Source organism: Pimephales promelas, chromosome 20, assembly GCF_988280905.1.
Source record: "Pimephales promelas chromosome 20, fPimPro1.hap1.1, whole genome shotgun sequence".
NCBI lineage: Eukaryota > Metazoa > Chordata > Actinopteri > Cypriniformes > Leuciscidae > Pimephales > Pimephales promelas.
This window is the reverse complement of record NC_142788.1, coordinates 8,876,940-8,892,796: the sequence shown is the minus strand read 5'-3', so window position 1 is coordinate 8,892,796 and position 15,857 is coordinate 8,876,940. Positions and strand designations below refer to the sequence as shown.

General features: G+C 37.9%; 1 protein-coding gene across 1 annotated transcript; it reads right to left on the bottom strand.

The window, feature by feature from the left end:
* Positions 1-5,320: 5,320 nt before the first annotated feature.
* Positions 5,321-7,085, bottom strand: LOC120473960 (thyrotropin subunit beta). The gene is made up of 2 exons (XM_039664042.2): positions 6,834-7,085; positions 5,321-6,075 (listed from the first exon to the last, which is right to left on the bottom strand). Exons 1-2 carry the CDS (start codon positions 7,014-7,016, stop codon positions 5,836-5,838), a joined length of 423 nt encoding a protein of 140 aa, XP_039519976.2. The 5' UTR covers positions 7,017-7,085; the 3' UTR covers positions 5,321-5,835.
* Positions 7,086-15,857: the final 8,772 nt, after the last annotated feature.

The window sequence follows — 15,857 nt, the reverse complement described above, 5'->3', positions numbered from 1 at the left end:
CTGTCGTTCACTCCCTCACTGTGAGTCTCTGCTCGGACTGACTGCACAGCCAATCAGAGGAGCAGGATCTTCTTACAGTAGAAGCATGCAAACAGACACTCACACTACTGCACACGCACACTTGCATACATATTTAGGGATTTTAGGTGAGTACATTTGAGTGCATTCATAAGTTTTAGAATAAATCTTTGGGAAAAAAAAAATAAGAATGTTGGATTTCTTCCAAAACATGCTCATACATGTCCAGAATTTTATACCTGATTAAAATGTTTTTTTATATATATTTCCTTTACATTTTATTGTGCTGAAATCTAAAAATGTTGATATATAGCAGGATTCATTTTTATAGTTACACTTCAATTTATGCTAAATTTATTTACATCAAATTCACTCTTAATAGTTCACATGATTGTGGATTTGTACTATTAACTGTAAAAATATGTAAATAAAGATTATTAGAGTAGTTTTTACAAGAGGGTACAGTACAGTACAGTTTACAGTACAGTACTTACATGGTACTTACAGTGTACTTACCTAGAAAGTACTGGCCAATATAAAGTAAGTACATGGAACAGGGGAAGATTTAGGGGTAGGTTCGGGGTTAGTACTAGTTATTACCCAGTAATTGTAGTTACAAATTTATTTACATCAAATTCACTCTTAATAGTTCACATGGTTGTGGATTTGTACTATTCACTGTAAAGATTATTAGAATACTTTTTACAAGAGTAAGTTTTTCTTTGGCAGGTTTAATTTTTGTGAAACTACTAGCAATTTCTGAGTTTTCATTAGTTAACATTACACAACATAACATTAAACATAGTTAATGTATTAACTAACATGATCTAACCGTGAGAAATACATTTGTTACTGTTTTTAAGCTTTGTTAATGTTAGTTAATTAAAATAAAGCTGTTCATTGTTTGTTAATGTTAGTTCGCAGTGCTTTAACTAATGTTAACAATAGTTTAATAAATTATTGGTAAATGTTCAAATTAACATTAACCAAGATGACTAAATCCAGTTTTAAAAGTGCAGTTCATCATTAGTTTATGCTCACTATAGTAGTTAACCGCCATTCAGTGGATTTGATCGACACCAGTTTCCAGAAAACGTTTTTCAGATCTCTGGTTAGCAAAGCAGACCCTATAAAACCTGACATTTGTGGAATCCACATAGTTAATAATATAAAAATTAATAATCAGTCTCACCCACCTCAAGAAATAATGTTTATAATAATAATAAATATTATTATGATACTTGTGATTTTCAGTACTCTGTGATTGTAATACACTCACCTAAAGGATAGGAACACCATACTATTACTGTGTTTGACCCCCTTTTGCCTTCAGAACTGCCTTAATTCTATGTGGCATTGATTCAACAAGGTGCTGAAAGCATTCTTTAGAAATGTTGGCCCATATTGATAGGATAGCATCTTGCAGTTGATGGAGATTTGTGGGATGCACATCCAGGACACGAAGCTCCCGTTCCACCACATCACAAAGATGCTCTATTGGATTGAGATCTGGTGACTGTGGCGGCCATTTTAGTACAGTCAACTCATTGTCATGTTCAAGAAACCAATTTGAAATGATTCGAGCTTTGTGACGTGGTGCATTATCCTGCTGGGATTAGCCATCAGAGGATGGGCACATGGTGGCCATAAAGGGGTGGACATGATCAGAAACAATGCTCAGGTAGGCCGTGGCATTTAAACGATGCCCAATTGGCACTAAGGGGCCTAAAGTGTGCCAAGAAAACATCCCCCACACCATTACACCACCACCACCACCACCAGCCTGCACAGTGGTAACAAGGCATGTTGGATCCATGTTCTCGTTCTGTTTACGCCAAATTCTGACTCCACCATCTGAATGTCTCAACAGAAATCGAGACTCATCAGACCAGGCAACATTTTTCCAGTCTTCAACTGTCCGATTTTGGTGAGCTCTTGCAAATTGTAGCCTCTTTTTCCTATTTGTAGTGAAGATGAGTGGTACCCGGTGGGGTCTTCTGCTGTTGTAGCCCATCCGCCTCAAGGTTGTGCGTGTTGTGGCTTCACAAATGCTTTGCTGCATACCTCGGTTGTAACGAGCGGTTATTTCAGTCAAAGTTGCTCTTCTATCAGCTTGAATCAGTCGGCCCATTCTCCTCTGACCTCATACTGAAAGTTTTTCCCTTTTCACACCATTCTTTGTAAACCCTAGAAATGGTTGTGCGTGAAAATCCCAGTAACTGAGCAGATTGTGAAATACTCACCAACAACCATGCCACACTCAAAATTGCTTAAATCACCTTTCTTTCCCATTCTGACATTCAGTTTGGAGTTCAGAAGATTGTCTTGACCAGGACCACACCCCTACATGCATTGAAGCAACTGCCATGTGACCAGCTGAGTAGATAATTGCATTAATGAGAAATGTTACAGTTAGGAACAAAGTGTTCCTAATAATCCTTTAGGTGAGTGTGATTCATTTTGCAGGGTCAGTACAGATGACTTATGGGAGATACTGTGCAAGATGTGTGGAACCACAACCCCATATTGATGAGGTGATTGTTATGCAATATCAGTTTCATACAGATGGTTAGCAGAAATAAGGGTCGACTTTATTGCAGCAGATGGGAAAAGCAGGTAAGCTTAGTGATAACAAGTTAATCACGACTGAAGACGCTTGAGATGCAAGGAAGTAGAAACGCTCGCAAGAGACTCGCAGTCGATACTCTGGCGCTATGAAAGCAGTCTTTTCTTTAAACCAGACCAGACGACGTGGGTGACCGAGGTGTGTGTTTATATGTGTGTGTTAATGAAGTGATGATCAGTGGCAGGTGAGAACCAGAGGGGATGCTGGGAAATGTAGTCCAGGGTGTGATTGAGGGAGTGTAGTAGTAAAGGAGGACCGGTGCACTCGTGACAGCGATGTCACAAGTTATGTCATTATTCCTTGCCCACCCATCACACGATCAAGTCTTTTTAAATGCTTTGGATAATCCTTTCCATAAATTCCAGTTACAGATCCCCCTCTAAACATCCTATATTTACAGGCAACCGACCCACAGAAGAGGGCAGCAGCGTTCCTGTGCCTGTCATGGCAAATGCAGGAAAATCCTTCTCCATTTGGATGGGTCTTGGGATAAGTCTCTGTATTTGTGCAATTGATAAAAATAGGTTTAATTCCCTCTAAAGTAGACATTTATTTATTAAAGGTTTTTTTTTATTTTATTCATTTATTTATTCTTTTCAAGCCCAGTGTCAGTGAAGACGGACGTGATGGAGGATGTAAATCCTGCGTTTGTGGAAAATGTGAAATAATATCTCCCAGTTTTCTACTACGAGATTGCCCTGATGATTGAGGTTAGTTTACACACCAAACAGAACTGCTTTATCAGGGTATACTAAATAAAAACAACAAGCACGTTTGTTTCTTTGGAGTTCTCTAGTTTGACATGGCAAAAATACACTTATCTTTTACACTTACACTTATCTACACTTATCGGGAGTGTTTGTGATCAAATGTTTTGTTTGTCAAACTTACATTTATGTAATGCTGGAGTAAGATTTGTTACCAAGAAACCTTTAATATTTGTGTTGGGTAATGTTTGAGAGCTTATATTAACACTTTAAAATAAGGTCTCATTTGGTAACATTAGATAATGGGTTAACCAACGTGAACTAAAAATAAGCAATACATGTTACAGTATTAATCTTTGTCAACTTTAGATAATAAAAAAACAGTTGTTCATTGTTTGTTTATTAGTTCACAGTGTGTAACTAATGTTAAAAAATACAACTTTTGATTTGAATCATGTATTAATAAATGTTGGAATAAGCATTAATACTAAATGCCGAGAAGTGAATTAAAAATACATTCACTGTAAAAAAAAAAATGGTGGGTTGTTTTTGGGTCAAATATGGACAAACCAAAATGTTGGGTTCAAAAAAATAATTAAAAAATTTACAGTTGAAAGTGAAAGTTAAAATTTTAAATGACATTTTTAACCCAACGTTTGGGTTTGTCCATATTCGACCCAAATTTGGATTAAAACAACCATCGTTTAGAGTGTTCTAGTGTGTTTAATTAAAATACCTTTTAATAGATTTTTTAAATACATTTTAAACATACTAAATTACAAATTCACTATTCGAAAATGGAATTACAAATATCTTTAATTAAATAATACTGTAAATTAATCAACATTAAAGTAGATTTTAGTTCACATTAATTGATTGTCAGTATTTGGAAGTACACTTTAACCGTATTTAACCAAACTTTAACCAAAGACATTAAATTATATATAAATGTCCCATTTAAGTAAAAAAAATCACTCTTAAGTTTAACTAATTGTGTTTAATATCAATTTAAACTAACATGTGAATTAAATTACAAATAGGCCTAATATTTGATTTCGGCTTTCAAAAATATTCACAATTCAAGTGTATTATGCTAAAGTACATTATTTGCATAATAAGTACACTTTATAAAAGTACATATTTTTCACAAAAGAAAAACATTTTTCAGTTTCAAGTTCACTTCTTTTAAATAAACTTTATAAATGAATGAATTTATAATGGCAACTATTTTTGTTTTACTTTGACTGAAGTAACATATTTATTCATTAAGTTATAATATTAGTTTAATTTAATATATTTTGTTGATTAAATTAAAATCAATATGGCACATTGGACAAATTAAGTGTACTCGCTGACATAGAAAACTATATATAAAACTCCTTAACAGAAATACATTTGCCTTGAATGTCCAAATTCTTGACACGATTAATTGATGCACCGACTGTTTTTATGCAACATGCAAACAAAAATGATTTGGCTCAAAATAGGTTTTGTTTGTTAGACGACTATTTCAAAATAAATGACAATGGAAAGCCCTTTTCACTTCACAGTTCACACACAATGTGAGGATTTTTGTGAGAGTGTGAGAGTTTACCAAAGAATCTTTAAACATCCTCTTTCTCTTTAGTTGTGTCACATTATGAATAAATAAAAAATTAAACAAGAAAGTAAAGGTACGACAAAAACAGCGGCAGTATAATTGTTCATAATTTTCTTTTTGTTTTCACTAAAAAAAAAACAAAAAAACTCTTAACTGTAAATAAACGTCAGTTGATGTGTTTCATACTGTTATTATGACCATACATTTAATTATATATTTTGTATTAGTAGTATCTGTTCTGCTTTATAGTTCTAGGATAATTATATTGATTATAAAACCAAAAATCACACAAATCCCAAATTTGCTTGCAATTTTCATAAAATGGCAATATCAGATCAAGTTGTAACATTTCTTTATTTTTCAGTTTCCTCAACATTATTTATACACTTTGCTGATTCCATAATAAAACGTTTTTTCTTCCCTGACACACATGCAATCTTAGTTGTCAAACTGTGCAATCAACATGTTAATATATTCTGCAAACATTCTGATGTAAAAAAAGTAATTAGCAATTTTCAAAGTCTTCTCATACATAAAAGATTTTTACATATGGACATTTTTTATATTTTTTTGTTAAATGTGTATTTTGGGGTTTTGTTAGTGTTTTTCTATGGCGAGCAAAAAAGGAAGCCTTTGGTTTAAAAAAAAAAAAAAAGAAGTAGTGAATGATATTAGGAGTAACAGTAAATGAGACTCGAGTGTTTAATGCAGAGATTTACTGTAAAAAGGATGCGGACAGGAGAACCAGAACAAAGACCTTCTGTCACCTGCAATATCAAAACATCATAGCTGAAATGTATATAAACACTTGAATTCAAAAAGACTGTCTAAGAGAACACAAAAAAAAGGTTATCTGAAGAAAAGGTCCTGCAGGTTCTTCATCCTCAGACTGCTCGCAGGTGCTCGGAACATTTGTTGGGACTGGGACTCGGTTTGTAGACGCACTCGTTCTTGGCAGTGTTGCATTTAGTGCAGCGGCACCGGTTAGCCACCGGGTAAAAGAAGAGGGGGTCGATGTGGACGGGACAGCCGGGCATCGTGGCAGAATGATAGACCACTGAACGATGCATGCATCCTCTCTGAACCAGGAAACGCTTGCCCACAAATCCTCTCATGTTCGTGTCCTGTCACGTACGTAATACACAATGCACGTGATATTACTAATAGCTTTACGTGATATAGTATGTAGTCTTTGATTCATGACAATTTCTCAAGGCCAAAGTGATTCAGCATGGTTTATTTCACAATCAATAAGTAAAAATATAACGGACTGGCTAATGAGACACTCTCATTAATGGAATTTCACATAATGGAGGCTATGCAGTGTGCGTTGTGACCCCAAAACAAAGTCATTTATGAATTATGTTCTCAGTAACACTTTAGTTTAGGGTCCAATTCTCACCATTAACTAGTTTCCTTATTGTCATGCTTATTGGCTGTTTATTAGTACTTATGAATGCATGATCATATTCTACATCCCTTAATCACCCAATACCTAAACTTAACAACTACCTAACTATTAATAAGCAGTAAGGAGGAGTTTTTAGTGAGGCAAAAGTCATAGTTAATAGTGAGAATTGGACCCTAATCTAATCTAAAGTTTGACCATATGTATCTATTTTTATTTTTTATCTCTTTTACACGCACACTGCAAACACAAAAAGCATACATTGACTATTTTCATATAAAATTAGCTATATGAATAAGATTTGTTTGATTCAATGCTTTAAATATATTCAATATTGAATTCTAAAATAACAATGATTTCTGAATATTTTGAGACTGAGCTCTTTATAGTAAGAAATCGTTGTGAAACCGGATGCAATCGGTGGCTTTTCTGCCTCATATCACTTGAGATGTCCATGAATGTGTGTGTTGTTACCTGCGTGAAGCACATTCCGCTGCACATGGTGGTGTTGACGGCCATGCAGTGACCGCACTCGTGTCTCTCCACGTACAGCGTGTAGTTCTTCAGAGAGCAGGCCAGAAGGACATCTCCTCCCATCAGGAAAAGCAGACTGCAGAAAAACAACATCCTCATCTTCATCCAGCACCTGTCCCACATCCAAAAGCCAGCTCACAGTGTTCTGATCAATGCGGTTGAGAATCCTTCATATAAGGGTAGAAATGAAAAAAAAAAGTCCTTCTTTCAGCCAAATTTAGCTTTAGTCAGAGTTCCTCGTTTGCTTTTTAGACTCACACTAATCCCAGATGTTGTTGTGTGCCTCTTATCTGGCTCTGCAGGGGGGGGGAGGGTCCTCCACAACTCAACGTGACACCAGGGTGAACGGCCACGCGCTGCCCCGCTCCAGCTAATCACGCAATCAAGGAAAACATCTTGCATTTGATTTCAGGTGCCCCCATTTATGGAGCAACATGACTTACTGCATTTATGAATAACTGTATCTTAACAATTTGATTAGATACTGTAAATACCTTTAAAAAAGACAAACTACATGACAATTGCTAAGCTATGAATGGCAGAAAATATCTGATATAAACAGACATTCATGAAAATATACACATATACAGTATATAAACACATCAAAATGAAGATATATTCCCATATGTTCTCATATAGATAGAAAGAGAGAGAGAGAGAGAGAGAGAGAGAGGGAAAGAGATAGATAGATAAATAGATAGATAGATAGATGATAGATAGATAGATAGATAGATAGATAGATAGATAGATAGATAGATAGACAGACAGACAGACAGACAGACAGACAGACAGACAGACAGACAGACAGACAGACAGACAGACAGACAGACAGACAGACAGACAGATAGATAGATAGATAGATAGATAGATAGATAGATAGATAGATAGATAGATAGATAGATAGATAGATAGATGGATAGATGCATTCATATACTGATTAAACTGACTGTGACATCACTTTAAAAAATGATATGGTCAATAAGTTATGACAACATGTGGTTTTACATTCATAACATATGTTAACTCTTCACAATAAGTTCAGCAATTTTCATCTTTTTTTATGTTATTCGAGATTCAACTTATTTTTCTTGATTTAGTTTAATGTAATTTAAGTTGAAATGACTCAAACATCCAAGTTCGTTGTATTTAAAAATTTAAGGCAGCAATTTTTCAACAGTTTTAGTGCTCACCTTCCAGCCAATCAGGGAATGTAGACAGACCATGGTATGACTCAATTATTTTATTGTTTAAGATTATTTTATTAATAATTTAATACGATTGTACGTTGTCTATATTAGACACATATATATTAGTTAAATCAAGTGGAAATGGCTTCTTTGGATAAAATCTGCACAAATACACATTTTACATTGTGTGTTTGCTGAGCTTCCAGTTTTCTGTCTATATCGAACTGATCGTCTTTATGCTGGTTTTGATCAATTGTCTTCGTGTTGCATTTCCTATCATGTCCCAGTTCTGGGTAAATGGGTCTGTGCAGAGACGGAGACAGCGGCTGTTTCACGTGTTGCGTCGTTCACCTGGACACTGTCTTCCATGTCTAATCCTCACTAAAGCTCCGAACATGTGCCAGCTTCAACATGCTTCCAAACTGCAGCTATAGCAACAGAGACTGCTGCTCAAAACTTAGTCTCAAAGATGAAAAAAATAACTCTCAAACATAGAGAGTCTAATAGAAAATGTTAAATATGTTAACTCATTAAACATGTTGGATGCTTTACAGATAAACAAATACTGGGTTTAATCAAAACAAAAACACTTTATTTTACAGTCATATGTTTTTCATGTAGTAACTGTAACTAAAATATGCATAATTACAAGCAACTATCCCTCAACCAAACCCTAATCGTAACTCTATACGTGCATGTGCAAGTGCATGTAGTTAATTAACATTACTCAGTACTTGAATGTATAATTACACTGTAATAAGGACACATTAAAATAAAGTGTAACCAATATTACATAATTCAATATAATAATTATTGAATTATGACAGGATTCTCACAACTACTTTAGCTTACCCTAAAAAAGTCCTGCACATCCATTTTTACAGTATTTCTGGATGTACATTAGAGAAATATTAAACATTACATCATGTTAACTGACATTATCAAAATGTTTTTTAATTATATTAAACATGTCTTTAAAAGTCTTAAATGTGAATTTAAGATGATTGAAACCACACAAATACCTTTTTAGTTTGAATAAGGTCAGAGGAAAATATTTTAAAAATCATGTGGTAAAATACTGTGTTGATTTTTAAATTGTTACTGTTAATTGCTAAAAAGTGCCATTTCTACCTGGTTGACCCTATTTTTGTGTGTAGTGTATAGTCAAGTTGATTCAGGTTAAATGTATATTTAATATATAGAAAAAAATATAATAATCCCCACAAACCATTTAGCACTTAAATGAACTATTGAACCCTGGTTCTCCTGTCATTAGATCTGTACATGTTTTCATTACATAATTCATCGTGACACCTGAAAACATGTTAAACTCAATCGGTCAAACGATCAGACTTGTGATATAAATAAATGGGTCAGATACAGCTGAATAATGATGAATTTACATTTTTTTTATGTTTTATTGACTTTTTTTTATTACACTCATTTAAACATGTAATATGTATAAACTACACATTGCAATATAATTCTCAAATATATACTGTGTAAAAAACAGGTAGTAAAATCAGAATAAGAATAATGCATATACTACAATTATAACCATTCATAGTTTTATAAAATAATTAATAATTAAGAAATTATAGTTCCAAATCCCAAATGAAGTTCAGTCTCTTATATCCATACAGCTCTCCATCAATCAGTTGACCTACCTGAAAAGAAACCTTCAAATATATATATATATATTAAAAAACTAAGACACTTTAATCCGCTTGTTCAGGTCAAACGAGCAATGAAACATGACAGAACGCAGGCGAAAAAAGCCTCAGCATGGGGTGATGTATGTGTTTGACCACAGCATTGACTCCAGGTGACTGTAACTGAATCAGTCTATGTTTAGTCCACTGTCAGCCTCAATAATTACACTGTCGGGGTTAGCAGAGTTTATATAATTAGGATGATATTTGAGCCCTTCATAATCTAAAGATTCTCTAGGGCGCACAGAGGATTCCAGGAGGACAATATATGGTTGTGCAATCAGTTACATTCACACTCAACAGCAAGTCGACCTGGTCACGTTGAACAAGGGACATGGAAGTTAACGCTAGAGGGCAACGTGATACACGCTGGTTGCTCCAGGAAAAACTAGGTCACGGGGATACATGACCCATCCCTATTTTTTGTGATGTCTCCACAGCCATATCTTCTGAGGGACAACTGAGATAGGAGCCTGTTTCAGCCAAGGTCAGAGGTCAAAGGTGAATGTGCAGTTTTATTTCAGATTTAATACCTATATATATATATATATATATGAAGAGTTCAGATGCAAAAGCCTCTAAGTGCCATTTGAAATTTTCTTCTAAAATGATCATTTTTTATCAAGATTGTATATTTAAGTTCAGTAATTTCACTTAAATGGCAATTAAGATTACCTATTACTTGTCATTTAAGTGAAATTACTGAACTTAAATATACAAGCTTGATAAAAAATGGTCATTTTAGAAGAAAATTTCAAATGGCATTTAGAGGCTTTTGCATCTGAACTCTTCATATATATATATATATAAATATATGTAAACGTTTGCCAATATTCATATACAGTAGAACACTATATTGCCAAAAGTTAATGTCTTTACATGCATATGAACTTTAATGAAATCCCATTTTTAATCCGTAGCATTTGCCCCAACTCTTCTGGGAAGGCTTTCCACAAAGGAGTGTTTATGGGAATTTTTGACCATTCTTCTAGAAGCACATCTGTGAGGTCAGGCACTGATGTTGGACGAGATGAGGTCAGGCCAGTGCAGTTCCTCCACACCAAACTCGCTCTTCCATGCCTTTATGGACCTTGCTCTGTGCATCATGTTAGAACAGGATGGGGTCATCCCCAAACTGTTCTCACAAAGTTGGGAGCATGAAATTGTTCAAAATGCCTTGGTATGCTGAAGCATTAAGAGTTCCTTTCACTGGAACGGGCCAAGACCAACCCCTGAAAAACAATCCCACACCATAATCCCCGCTCCACCAATCTTTACACTTGGCACAATGCAGTCAGGCAAGCACAGTTCCCCTGGCAGCCGCCAAGAGAGAACACGTCTCCACTGCTCTAGAGTCCAGTGGTGGCGTTGTTACAACCACGCCTGACTCCACCCTCACACAATCATAGCGCACTTCCTCTCCTGAGTACTGATCAGTCACAGGCTCATCACAAACCTGCACATCATCAGTACTTTACCTTGTAAACTTGTCAATACAAACAAATACTTTCCCACAGAGCTGGAAGATTGCTGTAATTACTCCAATTTATAAGTCAGGCGACAAAGATAAAGCCTGCAACTACAGGCCTATTTCCATTCTCCCTGTTGTTTCCAAAGTGTTGGAAAAAATTGTGGCGGAGCAATTAATAGAACATCTGGAAAATAACCAATTGTTGAATCCTCAGCAGTTTGGGGTTCGAAAAAAACAGCACAGAAACCGCCAATTGCTTTTTGTTGGAACAGATCAAAGGTTCATTGGATAAAGGGAATGTGGTAGGCGCTGTGTTCTTAGATCTGAAGAAGGCCTTCGACACAGTAGACCACTGTATTTTATTGCAGAAATTGCAGCAATTTCAATTTTCTAATACTGCTCTGTTATGGTTTAAGTCCTACCTGGAGGGTAGAGAACAATGTGTGAAAGTAGGGACTGTTAAATCCAACCTGAGTCCAAATGACTTAGGAGTTCCCCAAGGGTCAGTTTTAGGACCGATATTGTTTTCAATGTATATAAATGATCTCCCAGACTGTTGTCAAGGTGTAAACTGTCAGCTTTATGCTGACGACACCGTTATCCATGTGTCAGCTAAAACAACCGCAATGGTTGGGCAGCAGTTAACAGAGGCTTTACATAACATCTCGAAATGGCTTCAATTGTCCCATTTAACTTTAAATGTTCAGAAAACCTTTTCCATGTGTTTTTCTATCAACCGGAGGTCTCCTGACAGCATCTTTGAAGTTCATTTAGACCATGAACCCATCTCTGAGGTTAATGAGACGAAATACTTGGGCATAATCTTGGATAGACACCTGAAGTTTCAAAGTCATGTAAATCATGTTTGCAGGAAAGTTAAATCAAATCTAAACTGCTTTCGTTTCATTAGAAGAGAGTTGCCACATCATGCGGCTTTATTGTTTATGCATGCAATGGTTTTTTCACATTTCTCATATTGTATTACTGCATGGTCACAGACATCAGCGTCCACTCTGAAACCAGTTATTTCTCTATACAAACAGGCAATTAAGATATTTGACAAAAAACCCATGATATACCATCATTGTAATATTAAAGAAGCATAAGCTTTTTACTTTTGAAAACTTTGTAAATTTTAGTATTTTGAAATTGACTTTTAAATGTTTGAACAACTGTGTGTCACCACTGTTCTCTGGCCTCATAGAGAGGCGTCAGGGCTCTTTAAGACCTTCCACCAGAGCCTCAGTTAGTGGGGATTGTGTGATACCGAAGTTTAGAAAATCTTTTGGTCAGTCTAGCTTCTCCTTCAGAGGGGCTACACCATGGAATTCTCTCCCAATTGGACTCAAACTGCAGAGGAATATTAACATCTTCACCAGAGACCTTAAACAGTGGCTGAAATCGGGCCAAAGTTGTTCCCATGTGTAAATGATCTTTGTCTTGTTTTATAATGTGTTTTTATCTGTAGTAAAAGCCCCTATGGACAGGTGTTGAATTGAATTAGCACATGTGCTATTACACTTTAAACAATGCATCTGGTTCGTCCAATGTTATTGCTATGTCCATATTAAATAAATAAAAAAATAAAAAAATACTGCAATCACCACCTTCCACTTATAAACCTCACTCTCGCTCTCATTCTTTGTCCGGTATCATTTGCATCAAGACGCTAACGTTGTGCTTACCTCCTGGACTTCAATACCTGCTATCCAGTCTCCGTGTGATTTCTCCGTGTCAGCAACTTTAATCCTAATCACCAGTTCATTCTACTGAGTCTTCGCAATCTTCAGTTTGTCTTCATCATCCCCAACTGCAAGTATTTAAGGTGTGTTATCCGAGGTTGATCGTCTGGGACTCTTCACACCCACATTCCTTCACCTGCACTGCCGAACTTTCATCTGGTTGTTCAATAAATATTATATCACTTGCATCCTTGAGTCAGTCCCTTCTGTCTTGTAACAGAATACCAGACCACACAAAGAGAAGACTGACGAACTCCAGCATGAGCACCGTGGATCCCTTCCAGGAACTCGTTGACGATGTCTGTCAGTCTCTACCGTCCACTCCACAAGCACCGCCCACAGTGTCCACTATCGCCGACGCTGTTGCCACAACTTCTCCACCGGTGCTGGTCAGTCCCATGGCCCAACCCCAGTCCCACACCCTTTCAGGATCGGCGGAGGATTGCAATGGTTTCAACTTACAATGCTCACTGGTCTTGGAAATGCAACCACACATGTATGCAAATGACCTTGCTAAAGTTGAATTTGTAATTTCTCAGTTGAATGGCAAAGCACTACGCTGGGCCGAATCTCTCTGGTCACAGAAGAGTTCTATAATCCAATCTTTCTCCAGTTTTTTCCCTAATTTCAGAGAAGTTTTTGGGAAGCCCACCAGGGATTCATCGATTGGAGAGCAACTGTACCAATTAAAACAAGGTTCAATGTCTGTGAGAGAATATGCCCTGCAATTTCGTGCACTAGCTGCCGAACAAGCCTTGCTCACCACATATCGTCCAGGTCTGAATCCTCATGTACGATTGCATCTTGCTGCCTACGAGGATTCCATCGGACTAGAACGCTTTATTTAACTTTCCACCCGCTTAGCCACTCGTATGCAGTCATGTCCCGAGGAGCATCAGGACCTGCCTCTCACTCTTCCATCTTTTCATTGACTTGAGTCCATCAGCCCCCCAGAACCCACCTACGAACCCATGCAGATAGATGGCACACGGTTGACTCGCACTGAACAAAATAGACGGATGACCCAGAGTCTGTGTTTATATTGTGGTTCCTCTGAGCACTTCATCTCTAAATGTCTCATTCGCCCTCCTCATCACATGGTGAGTGCAATAATTCCTACGTTTGATAACTTGAAACCACTCTCTACTTTTGTGAATTTAACTGCTGCCGATGTTACTATTCCAGTAATCACCCTTCTCGACTCAGGGTCAGCAGGCAACTTCATCTCTGGAGACCTCTGCCGTCAGCTCAAGCTCAAGTCTACCGCCACGCCGTCCATCTACCAAGTTCACTCGATTACTGGCAGGCCCCTCAGCCATAAAAAGGTACTCTTGAAAAGTGCTCTTTTCACCAACCCTCAGTGTAGTTTCTTGGCTATTAGATCGATAGGAGTGGCATCCGGATGGACGAGGGGAAGGTGGATGCCATCCGCAACTGGCCCATACCCAAAACTATTAAGGAACTTCAACATTTTCTCGGATTCTCCCATTTCTACCTTTGCTTCATCCTAAACTACAGTATCATTGCCAGTCCACTTACTCATCTCCTTTGACACAAGCCCAAGTCCCTGTCCTGGACACCTGCTGCCACCCAAGCCTTCGTGTCCTTCAAGAAGTCCTTCACCACTGCTCTTCTCCTGGTTCATACCGATCCAGACAAACCTTTCAATGTGGAGGTCGACACCTCAACCACAGGAGTGGGAGCGGTCCTTTCCCTGCAGCAGGGGAACCCAGGTAGACTTCATCCATGTGCCTTCTTCTCCCGCAAACTCAACCCGGCGGAGGTCAACTACGTCATCGGTAATAGAGAGCTGTTAGCTGTCAAGCTGGCTCTTGAGGAGTGGAGACACTGGTTGGAGGGGGCACAACATCCATTTGTGGCATTGACAGATCACAAGAATCTACAGTACCTCAGAGACGCCAAAAGATTAAACCCACAACAGGCAAGATGGGCTTTGTACTTTACCCGTTTTCGCTTCACCATTTCCTACCTCCCTGGTCCCAAGAATCTAAAAGCGAACGCTTTATCCCATCTCCATAGTCCTAAAGAGAAGACAGAAGAACCATAGCATGTTCTGCCAGAGAACATTTTTGTGAGCCCCATCACCTGGTCTAAGGAAACCCTACCCTCCTCCAATGTCTCCACCAACACTCTGCCGGGTTGCCCACCAGGTTTACTCTATATCACTTGGACTCGGCACATTCCTCTCATCCACACTTCCCACACATTGCTGGGCACTGGTCACCCAGGAGTCAATGAGACCCTCTCGCTGCTAAGAGAACCCTTCTGGTGGCCTAAAATGGCAGCAGACTTCAGAAGGTTTGTGAGAGGTTGCAAGGAATGCACCATTTCAAAGAGTCCGCGTCATCCTCCCTCCGGTAAGCTTCATCCTCTGCACGTTCCCAACAGACCCTGGTAACACCTAGGAGTTGATTTCATAACTGACTTGTCTACCTCTGATCACTGTACCTGCATTCTAGTAATCATCGACAGATTCTCCAAGTTTTGTCGTCTAATTCCCCTGAAAGGACTTCCTACCACCATGCAAACTGCCGAGCTGATGTTCAACCATATTTTCAGAGTTTATGGAGTACCTGAGGACATTGTGTCGGATAGGGGACCACAATTCATCTCCAAGGTATGGAAGGCTTTCTTCTCGCTCCTAGGTGTGACCGTCAGCCTCTCCTCTGGTTACCATCCAGCAGTCGAATGGGCAGACGGAACAGAAGATACAGGAGACTGGATGTTTCCTCCGTACCTTTTGTCATGGCCATCAGGACTCTTGGAACCAGTTCCTGGGTTGGGCCGAGTACGCACAGAACTCCCTACGGCAACCCACCACTGGGCTCACT